Source organism: Acanthochromis polyacanthus, chromosome 10 (genome assembly GCF_021347895.1).
Source record: "Acanthochromis polyacanthus isolate Apoly-LR-REF ecotype Palm Island chromosome 10, KAUST_Apoly_ChrSc, whole genome shotgun sequence".
NCBI lineage: Eukaryota > Metazoa > Chordata > Actinopteri > Pomacentridae > Acanthochromis > Acanthochromis polyacanthus.
In genome coordinates this window covers 10,789,949-10,801,739 of record NC_067122.1, presented here as the reverse complement: position 1 = coordinate 10,801,739, position 11,791 = coordinate 10,789,949, and the positions used below count along the sequence as shown (strand labels likewise).

The following is an 11,791-nucleotide window of genomic DNA, read 5'->3' as shown; positions in this document are numbered from 1 at the left end:
TACGTTTTAATCAAATTATCGACTATCCTTATTCCTACAAATGACAGAATCATTCACAGCCTATGTTGAGAAAAAAGGACCTCACGAGGCGGGGCGACCTTCCGCTGCTGTTTCGTCACAGCTCGTGCTATAAAAACAGCCGCCTTCCTCCTCCTCCGCCATCTTGAGATCAGCGCATTGTTGAACTCGTCTGGAGATCAGCTCGTCTTTATTACAAAATGAGTGACCAGCTTTGCAAACTTTTCGTCGGTGGACTCAACGTGGACACCGACGACGATGGTCTGCGCAAGCATTTTGAGCAGTACGGTACGCTCACCGACTGCGTTGTCGTCGTGAATAAGCAGCTGCAGCGATCCCGCTGCTTCGGCTTTGTAACCTACTCCACACCAGAGGAGGCCGACGCTGCAATGGCGGCTAGGCCGCACACCGTCGACGGCAATGCGGTCGAGGTAAAGCGAGCCGTGGCCAGAGAAGACGCTAACAAGCCCGAAGCCCTCGCTAAGGTGAAGAAAATCTTCGTTGGCGGCCTGAAAGACGACATTGAAGAGGAACATCTGACTGAATACTTCTCCCAATATGGTCAAATCGAGAAGGCCGAAGTCATCTCGGAGAAGGAGACCGGAAAGAAACGGGGCTTCGGCTTTGTGTACTTCACCGACCACGACGCAGCCGACAAGGCGGTTGTGGTCAAATTCCACACAGTCAATGGACACAAGGTTGAGGTAAAGAAAGCTCTGACCAAGCAAGAGATGCAGGCAGCCAACAGAACCGGTATGGCGCCGAGGGGAAGGCCTGGTAGAGGCATAAGGGGAAGTCAAAATGGCTACGGCAGGGATTATGGCGGAAACTACAACTACGGAAATGGCGGAGGCTACAACTGTGGCGGATACGGAGGGTACGGCGGACCCTATGGGGGCTATGACCAGGGAAGCGGCTATGGCGGTGGAAACGGCTACAACGAGTTTGGCAGCTATGGCCAGCACTCTTCTGCCTACGGCCCCATGAAAGGGCCTTTCGGCGGCCAGAGGAGCGGTGCTCCCTACACCAGAGGCGGCGGCGGCGGTGGCTACCCGAGGGGGGGCTACGGCGGCGGCGGCTACTAGATGAGACTGCAACACGGAAAGCAACCAACCCACCCCTTGCCACAAGTTACCCCCAGCCAGGATTTGGACGCCAAAACTCAAAGTCAATAACGGGGCGTTTGCCGTGCAATCCTACCATGGCAGAGATACGGACAGAGACCCCCTTATCATAATGAAGACCGCAAAAACCCAAACAGGTAGGAAGGTCACTTCCCAGAACACCTGATAATAACGAGCAACAGTTGTTGCCGTTCGACTAGGACACATTAACGAAGAATAACACAGCGATTTCTTTTTTTTATGTAACCACGCCACTGGCGTGTAGTTGTCGTTTAGAGTTGGGATTATTTTTTATTTGCGTTCAGTCGTTGTTTTGAAATTTCGATGTAGGATTGTTTTGCTTACAAGTTCTGATTATTTTAATATTTGCATTTTAAGGAGTTAGATTCGACTTTGTTTTCTGGAGTAAATTTAGTGTGATTTCATTGTATGAGGATGAGAAAGCATGTTATGTGGTTTTCATAGCTATGTCATTCTGATATTAATTTGTATAATTACTTATTTGGGTCATTCAGCAAGGCGGGAACGTGATACTGCAGGATCCAGTTTCCTTGTTTCCTTCCCCATTACTGTATTCAAATTCCTCACGCATAGTAATAGTTTCAATCTAAATATTGTTCATTTTCACTACCTGTAGCAATATCTAATGTATATTGTATACTTTCATGTCTGCAGAACAAAACCTACTGTTAAAACACTTTGGTATGCTTATGTATGTTCATTTTAAATAAAACATTATACCACTTAGCTTAGTTATTTTACTTATTTAACCAGGCTTCCTCAAGTTCATCCACAGGTTTATAAGTCATCATCTTGTTCTTTAGTTACATGGCATCACTCCCACAGTTTATTCCCTTACTCAGGTGGGTGAAACACAGAATGGTTGTAGTCTACCCACAGCCAATGCATGTAGGCTTTGTAGGGTGTGACCTTTTGTTTTAAAAGTTGTTTTTTAGATATTGCTAATATGACTTAACATTTTTCTTTTACATTTTTGAATACATATCTATATGTCGACATGAGGGCTCTGATATTTATCTTTGATTATTCCTACATTTAGGTGTTCTTACTCGTATTCCAGTAGGCTATCCCAGCCAAAATAGCCGTAGCAGTTTGTTTGTAGGCTACATCAGGACCCTGTTGATTACCTGGGGTCGATTGTGATAGGAGTCTGAAATATCTCTTTAGGATATCCACATCCAGCAAACTAGGTATGTAAATCAACCTGTCTTCACTCTGTGTTGGTCAACAATGTATGGAATATCTTTGAGATGGTACACAAGTGTGCCATTATTTAATCTTAACTTAAAGCTCAATATAGCTAAACATTATATAGCTAATTTAAAATAAAAATGGGTGGGGTGTTAATTAATTTGATCTGTGATAAATTTAAGTGGGTGCAAGGGGACCCATATTTTGTTCCACAATTTAATAAAAATAATGGAACAAATAGATTGGTGTCTCCTCCAGAGAAGTCATGCTTGGTCCAGTCTTTCACTGTGTTTTTCTCCCATCTCCTCCAGGTTGCTACGGTAACCTGGGCACCAGGACATCACCCCGAAAACGCTGGGGTGTGTGTCTCCACGCTGACTGGGGACCGGAGAGTGGTTGTGCCTTCTCCCCCTCAGGTGAAGTCAGTTTTCACAAAGGATTCCCCAGTATGGTCAAAAGCACTTACGAGTCAAACGTGGTTGTCATTCAAATGTTTTATGAAGATATGTTTGGTTGCCGGATTGTGGGAACTTTGATGACACAGTATTGTACTTAATTCTTCCCATTCATTAATATGATCTTTTCAATCAATACACTTGTCGGAGGTTTCCAGCCTTCTTGGCCTCATGACCCCTCTATGCAGTCTTTCCTTTTGTAGGTTATTTGTCCTGTCCTTGTGTTGGACTCGGGGATTGATTTCGGTACTAGTTGTGGTGGTTCAAATCCTTCTGAGTGATGCAGGAACCTGAGATGAGCTACACATTACGGTTTCATCCCAAGTCCACAGTCTCAGACTTTCAGCATCCTTTTGCATCAACAGTGACCAAATAGAAGATGAGTCTTGATATTGGAAACCACTGACTAGGTGTCCAGGAGAGTAAATTTGAATTTTGGTACTGTGGGTTTCAAAGTACAGTGTTCTTGTTATTAAAGGTCTACAGAGATTTTCAATTCCATGAATGTGTACATTTACTCAAAATATTTTCTTTGAGCAGGGAAAACCAGTCCTGAATATTTAACTGTTTGAACTGTTTTACATGGGCATTATAAAAAGGTTTTGAAGACTTCATCTACACTTAAGTTGCGATTGACATACTTTTATCTGCAGTCTTTAAAAATACAGACAGTGCTCCTACATGCTGCTTATATTGGAAGTATGTTATTCATTTACCTGCCAGTAAAGGTGCCATATGGTCTGCTTGCACACTGGGTCTATTCAGTAAGTACCAAAGAAATGACAGCAGTTCAGTATCTGCATTTTGACCCTGCAGCTTAATGCAGTCTGTTAATAATTCATTGACTTTTGAAAGGCTGCGGAGTGAACAGACCAACCAGCAAATGGTGGTGTAGATTTGTCTTCACAGCATGTTTGTACAAATTGGGCTTAACATTTTACGCAATTGGGTCATTTAATGCATCTTAAATTTGCATCATGTTCTGGTGCAAGAACAAATTCTGCAGTGTTTTTTTTTTTTTGTTTGTTTTTCAGTAACATTTGCAGGGATTTGGCTGCAAGACAATCAGGAGGCAACAACAGGCCAGTAAGCAGCATGTTGGAGGCAAATTTGAGTTTTTGTCTTTAAATATGTTGTTAATGAGGTCTTTATGCATCTTAGTTAGTGGGCTTTATTCTACTGACTTGTACCACTAATTGAACAGCATTAATCAGTGCTTAAATTGTGCTCAACCAAGCCATAACAGACTGTCAGTTAAAAGAAAAAAACACAGGAGTGCTTTATGGATAAGTAATTCCAAGCCTGATGTTTTACCTATAGTATATAAAATCACAAAATCAAATTTTAATACAATGGTTATGCCTTACCAATAATTTGCAATTTCATATAACAGGAAAAAGCACAGTACTAGAACTCAACCCTGTCTGAGGTACTGTGACACTGTTGGTCCGGTGTGGCATAAATTGGTGTGATAAATGTTAGTAATGCATGTGATGAGTGTAAATTTTATTGTTCTCTTGTTACCTTTTATAGGATAATGTTTGCGTGATGGTCTCTGATCACCCCGTAGGAGAAGGAAACCTCTCTTATGCTGGACGTGCTTTTTATGAATCCACAATAAATTTATATATTTTTATATACCAAGAGAGTTGTTATGTTACTTTTTTGTATTGAACGTTTGGTCGCATGCCTGACCTGGTAATACGTCTCACAAAGAGTTGGGAAGAAAGTTGTCAACTGGTCATGCTGATTATTTTCATTCTGTCAGAGGTTTGCAATTGTCCATAGGCTTGTCTTTTTTTGCAGCCAGGCTAGAATTGTATAAACCCTGCTTGGAGTACATTTTGAGGCCTTTCAGTGCTTTAACTATTAAGTGCTGGTACATGCAACAAGCTTGGCTGAGCTTTGGTAATATCATGGTTTTTGCCTTTTTTGGTGACTGCAAAGGATTTGTAAATATTCCTGAAGGCCTAAATTTCATGTTTTCTGAATCTCAATCTGCAAATCTCACACCTGAAGGTCTGAAATTCATTTGGTAAACATGTATAGTAAGTATTTTAAATTGTGCACAGTTAATATCCATGTTAAGTCTTCTTCCTTGTGTTTGTTATAAAACTGCTGCATAATTAGGCATATGACAGCTGCTTGCAGTTCTGTGTAATATTCTGGAAACACCTGGAGGGTATGATGAGCCTTTAAACATATATAACAAGTGTAATGGCATCTTGGACACAAACAAAAATTCAGTTGGACTAGACTCAAAGTATTCACTCAATTGAAATCTACATATGCTGAATTTGGGAGAACTGCCTTTTTCTGCTGCATACACCTAGAACATTTTACAACAAATGTCAAAATACAAATGTAAGTATGCCTGTTTTAAAATGTTAATTTTGCAACTTCTCTGTTTCATAGTACTCTGGGACATTATTGAAAATGGGGTCATGGCCTCAGTGATTTCCTGAGATTTCTATATAGATAGGTTAAATGAATAACTAATTCATCTTGACTAGTAAGATTGACAAAAATGGCAGATGTATTTTAAGGAACAATACTGGCAAAACTCGGGATTTCTCATATGTATCAGATTCTCGTTTGAGATATCAACAATTAAATTGCAACTAGGATCTTAGTTTCTGATACCCCAAAAGAAAATCCTGTAGGATGTTTTCACTTGGAATCATAACTAGAAAATAAGTTGAAATGGGGAAAAAATCTTACGTAGAAATCATTTTTCAGTTAAAAGGGCTTGACTAACGAGGGCGCATAACGTCATATTGTGGGCCAAACTTTAAACAAACAAAAATACAGGTCAGACACTACAGAGTATCTTCTGAGTTTGTAGAATTTGTATTCCCAATGTAGCACATTGAAAATAAGGAGCTCAGTGTTGCTTTGTGTTAATTATAAACCACAAAATGCCTCATCTTTCTTGATACGGCCTTGTTAAACAAAAAAAACAAAAACTGTTCAGAAGTGGCTAATGGGAGCTGCTGCAGTTCATAGTGACTAAAACATGTCATGTTGCAACACAATGTGCTGTAGTCCCGTAGGCTAGTTTTTTTTTTTTTTCAACAGCCTAAAGGGAGGGAACTGAGATTTATTATGAAATACTAACCAAAACCACCGAGACAGACATTTTCTCAGCCATTCTAGAAATCCCCTCATTCTTAAAGTAAAAGAAATGAATGTCACAGCTTATGTTGTGTTTATTTGTAGTTGCTCCCATATTTTCTTTCTTTATTGGTTCACAACCGGTAAGACCAGTTATCTGTGTTTAATGTAAGGAATAGTGAAGGTGTTAAAGCACCGTGAAACTGTGTTTCTGGACATAGATACCTGGAAATAGATGTTTTAATCCAATCATTTCATCAGTTTGTTGATTACTAGCCGTCACATCATACACTGGTGGTCCGGATTTTCCCCAAATGTGTTATATTGTATGGAAAACTGACGTCTAGTGTAATTATGAGAAGCTAGGTGTAGTGAAATGCTACATTTTAATTCGCCTTTTCATTGATCACCTGATGGCTGTTGTGTTCAAGTAGTCATCTAATCAAAATATCAATCTAATCAAATAGGTCGTGTGATATAAGACAATGAAATTAAATGGGCCACAGCTTTCGGTGCTTTGAATTGTATTAGAACAAAACGAACGATTACAAAGGTCGAAAATCACGCTTTCCCTCGCTTATTCGGGAATTGAAATTACGATTTTCGACACGAAGTGAAGGCAGCATGCTGTGATTGGCTGGGTTGCGCTTGTGGGGGGTGCATTTTTTCAAGCTGACCAATCAGCGAGGGCAACGTCTTACGAAGGCGAACGAGTCAAACGGCCCGCCCTGACGTCGTTCATTGAAGAAGAAGAGGGACGGTCTCAGCGCACCATCCTCACGAGAAATTCAATCATGACGGCTAAACTTTGCAAGCTTTTTGTCGGGGGACTGAACGTGGAGACCACGGAAGATGGCCTCCGCAAGTATTTCGAACAGTTCGGGGCGCTCAGCGACTGCGTGGTGGTGATGAACCAGCAACTCGGCCGGTCCCGCTGCTTCGGCTTCATCACCTACTCGACGCCGGAGGAGGCCGACGCAGCAATGGCGGCTAAGCCACATGTCGTCGAAGGCAACAGCGTGGAACTGAAGAGGGCCATAGCACGAGAAGACGCCAATAACCCGGACATCCTCGCCAACGTCAAGAAAATTTTCGTCGGCGGCGTCAAAGACCATATCGAGGCAGACAATCTGACCGAGTATTTCTCCCAGTTCGGCGTGGTGGAGAAGGCCGAGATCATCTCTGACAAGCAGACCGGCAGGAAGAGAGGCTTCGGCTTTGTCTTCTTCGAGGACACCGACTCCGCCACAAAAGCAGTGCTGACCAAATACCACACCATCAACGGGAACAAGGTGGAGGTGAAGAAAGCTCTGACCAAGCAGGAGATGTCCACCGGTGGCCGGGGAGGAAGAGGTCGAGGGAGAGGGATGCAGAACTATGGCGGCGGAAGAGTAGGCGGCGGCTACGGAGGTGGCTACGGCGGCAGTTACGGAGGCGGCTACGGCTATGGCGGGGGTTACAACGGTGGTGGAGGAGGCTACGGTGGCTACGGTGGGGGATACGACGACTACGACAACCAGATGGGGGGAGGCTACAGCAACGGTGACTTTGGGGACGGCTATGGACAGCAACACTCTAATTATGGAGCCGTGAAGGGGGGCAACTATTCCTATAGGAGCCCGGCTCCTTACAGCAGAGGCGGCGGAGGCTACGGCAGGGGTGGCGGCAGCGGCGGCTTCAGCGGAGGTTATTAGTGGCACCTCCAAATTATCTTCATGGGGAAATTTCTGATTGAAACGAACTTGAATTCATACACACTCACTCACACACACACACTTTACACAAGCCCAGGTGCGGGGTCTTTTGTTGAGTTAAAGGGAGCAGTGCCCATCACCCACACGGAATGAATGAGACTGTCCCCTGGATCCCAGCTGCCCCCACCCGGACCCCATCTGTCCTTATTCCACACATTATGGACTTTACTACTAGGAGTTGTGAATTATTGAACTGTATTTTGTTATGTTGGGGGGAAGACTTGTTTTGAACCATTTGTAAAGCCGTAAACCATGTCAGTCACTGCTTTTCAACTCAGAATTGAGTTTGTTTGTCTTGCAAACCAGCCAGATGTGTCTGTTATTTTTGCATCATGAACTCAGGGTTTTAAGTGAAGTTGATGGCAGTGTCGGGCAGCATGGGACTCGATTGCTTGAGTTTCTTGATCTTAAAAAAAGAAAACATTTTCGTGACAAAGTATTTTTTAGAGAAATGTCACGAAGTGTTTTTGGTAACTGTAAATTCGTTTTTTCCACTTTCCCGTCCCATTGCATATATTTTTTTGTTTAGATTAAAACTGTTTGAAATTCATGTGTTCAGTTCACCCCTATGTTTTATTCTGCTTTTATTAAAGTTTTTAATGTTTTGAAAATCTATCTAATCTCGCAGTCTTAATTCAAATTTTACACTTTCAGCAGGTCCCGCATTTTTAGCTTTTTGAATTATCAAAGTATCTGTAACCTCTTTCAGTTCCCAAAGCCACCACCAGGGGGGAGTGTTGCCTATAGATGCCAGCGTTTCCAGTCCATCGGCCATTTTATACTGGTAGTTGTAATTTGGGGCTTGATCAAGATCATTATCTGCATCACCAGAAGCACTTATTTATGATCTTTAAGACTAATTTAAGTGAGAGCCAATGCAGAATGACAAATGTTTTCTAAGTGAATGTGTGCAGAAGAACAGTTTTCAAGGGTATATCATGATGATTAATAACTTCATACTGCACTGAATGAGTCCTTTCTCTTCTTTGAAGGCTCCGTTCTTTTTCATTGCATCTGGTGAAGTGGGTTCCTAAGATTGCAACACTTGAACACGTTTTTCCTGAACTCCTGGTTTTGTTTGCCTTCATAATGCTACACACATACAGCCAGTGTTAGGTTAAAAAAATGCCATTAAATTTACCAAATTTGTCAGGAATCTAAGTACTTTCTAATTGGCAAGCTAATGGTGCTTTGTACCGGTCATGAATGTAATGATGGTCTCTAACACTGTAATAATAAAAGGGATGGATTTTATGTGAACATGATTGAGATTTTCTGGGGAGAAGTAGCTGTACTGGCAGAGAGGAAGAAAAAGGGTGAGCTCTTACTTTTTCCTTCTTTTGTGGGCATAAACACATCTAAAGGTTGGATTATTAAATAAAGCATTTTTTGAAGTGAAACTGATCGGCAGTATAGTGGATTTATTTATGTATTATTTTGTAGCACAATTTGAATTGAGTGTTATTTGCATTTTAACAATGTAATTAAAGGTGTTGTAAACAAGAAATAAAAAATGGCAGGTAAAATTGACAAAAGAACTTGAAATTATTAAAATAACAAATACATAGCAGTTTAATCCATGAATGAAACTCTTGATTTAAATTAAGTTTAAAAATTTCATGTTTCATTTTGGCAATATTTTACAAACTTCACTTGCTTGAACCTAAAACTCTCAGTGCTTTGAAGTTTTTTTTTTTTTTACCTAATTAGCTAAAGTGGCAGTTGATCATGAACCTTGGCCCCTCTCTGGCTTCCTGTGTCTATTAGGACTGTAAAGAACAACAACAAAAGAATAAATAAAACACTTCACATTAGAATTAATTGCTGAAACCTATTTCTTTGCTGCTCCAAGATCCGTCATTTAGCACACTCTGCACAATCTGGGTATTGTTTGCCATCAAATTACCCACAACCAGCACAGTATAGCTGAAATTATCCTTATTTCAAATCACAGATTCATTAAAACCAACTTTATAGTAGGAAAATTTACAAAGAGTACAAACTATGTATGGTTGCTGCACGATAATACATTTTTACACAATTTTGCTTTGTATGAAATTATGACAGTAAAGCTCTCTTAATTGTTCTACAAGACATACAAGCAAAATAAGCCAATATATATATATATATATATATATATATATATATATATATATATATGAAACGATCCACATTTGAACGACATGTAAAACAATATAAATTATCTTCAGCTAGTATGATTTGCATCCTTTGATTGTGTTCTGATCTGCATCACATTCAGACTTTAAATCCCTGAAAGAGGCGTTGTCTTAAGCATCATCAGAATGAAACTAACGAATGTTCCTGTCATTGTAAATGCAGTTGTGTTTAATCTTATTCATCCTAAACTAGCTAACTGGAAAATGTTATGTTTAATGTTAGACTTGAAACTGTTCTTTGATTAGTCAATTTACAGATAATTAATCTAAACTATTTAGATAACGTAAATGCATCATTTTGGCCTTCAGGAATCCACGACTGTAACGTCTTGACTATATCCAGCATTTATGTATTTATTTTTGTGGAATTAAATAACTGATTAATCTAGTAACTAATCAGGTGATTGTTTGAAATTTTAAAAAATGCAACCATAATCCATTTACAACTTAAAATCAAATTTATCATGTTAGTACCAGAAAAAATATAGATCAGTGTTATGTCTCATGATCATGCTGATAAAAAAAAAATAAATAAAAGCAAATAAAAAAAGACTAAAAAGTGAGTAATTGTGTACAGGAATGTGGAATGTGATGAAATGAGCTGTACCATTTCTGTCTGTCTTGCTTGCTTTAATTGAATATTTTTCATCTTGAACTTATTGCTGTAGCTTGTTGAGGAGGGGAGATGGTTTGTGTCATGGTGTTAGATTGTTTATTTGTATCTAACTTGAAAAATGTAGTGGAGACAACTGCTAAAACTATCCATGTAGATTCTCAGTCAACCAGATCATGATAAGTGCTGTTTTTCCCCCCATTTTGCATGATAAAGACATTTTGTCACATCCAAGAGGCTTCTTCAGGTCTAACTGACAAATGGAGAGTTCCAGAAATATATTCCATCACCCACTCCAACATGAGCTGAAGGTTATCTGATCCTTACAGCACCAGACTGAGACTGTCTCCATCAAAGTGGCAAAGAAAAGAAACTTCTGGTGGTATGTCTGACCACTCCTCTTGACAGAATTGGCACCATTAAACTACTTCTTTTTTTTCAGCTCAGTCCACAGGTTTGCGATGGGGAAACCAGTTTAAAACCTTAAATCTAGCCTGATTTATCGATTTGTTTACCACCTTTTGTGTGTGTTTGAGCTTATTGTCTTTTGGAACACCCTACAGCTTCCAACATCCATCTCTGACTGATAATTTTAGGTTTCCCCAAAGAATATGGAGGCAGTCCTTCTTTTTATTATTTGATTCACTTTGTGTAAAGTGTCAGTTACACTGGCATCAGAGTGATGTGTTGCATCTACTCTCAGGTGTACACTGCTTTGGATAAAAATGTCTGCTAAATGAAATTGTATTAGGATAGTGTATAGCGTGGGATATAATGAGCACACAGACATATTGTTTCCCAAAGCAAACACTTTAAAATTTCTTGATTTAGTTAAATTTAGGATTGTGCAGCAACTAACTCCCTAATAGCATACAACTGTTGAGCAATAAAACTGCAGGTTTTGAATTAAGAAGACATTTTCATTGTAAAAAGTCATTTGTTCGTAGCTCCATGAAGAGTAGAGTGTCTATCAGTATATGGGGTGCAACTCTAAAGATAAATCAGAAAGAATACATTAAATGATTCCTTGAAAAATATGGAAATGTGGAAAAGTAATTGTGCTCTGGAGTTTTTAAAGACAAACGTATAAGGCTTGATGCAAACAGGAAGCAGTGGGAGAAGAAATGTGGAGATATATAGGAGGTATTGCATCCTATTCGTTTTTAGACGTTAGTTTAGGTTTTGTTTATAGTATTGTGCATTTATTTTCTCTTTTGCATTAAAAAAAAAAGATGCCCCCTGAGAGGTGAGATCTCATCAAGAATAAATAAAGAAATGTAGCTGCTTTCTACTGCAGCTACTAGAACTGTTAAAATGTTTCATA

General features: G+C 39.9%; 2 protein-coding genes across 2 annotated transcripts; both read left to right on the top strand.

Annotated features, from left to right (window-relative positions):
* The first annotated feature begins 139 nt into the window (after positions 1 to 139).
* Positions 140 to 4,453, top strand: LOC110969629 (heterogeneous nuclear ribonucleoprotein A0-like). Its single transcript, XM_022219746.2, has one exon. The coding sequence runs from the start codon at positions 219 to 221 to the stop codon at positions 1,101 to 1,103; it is 885 nt and encodes a 294-aa protein (XP_022075438.1). The 5' UTR covers positions 140 to 218; the 3' UTR covers positions 1,104 to 4,453.
* Positions 4,454 to 6,638: 2,185 nt separating this feature from the next.
* Positions 6,639 to 8,292, top strand: LOC110969628 (heterogeneous nuclear ribonucleoprotein A0-like). Its single transcript, XM_022219745.2, has one exon. The coding sequence runs from the start codon at positions 6,718 to 6,720 to the stop codon at positions 7,615 to 7,617; it is 900 nt and encodes a 299-aa protein (XP_022075437.1). The 5' UTR covers positions 6,639 to 6,717; the 3' UTR covers positions 7,618 to 8,292.
* The last annotated feature ends 3,499 nt before the right edge of the window (positions 8,293 to 11,791 follow it).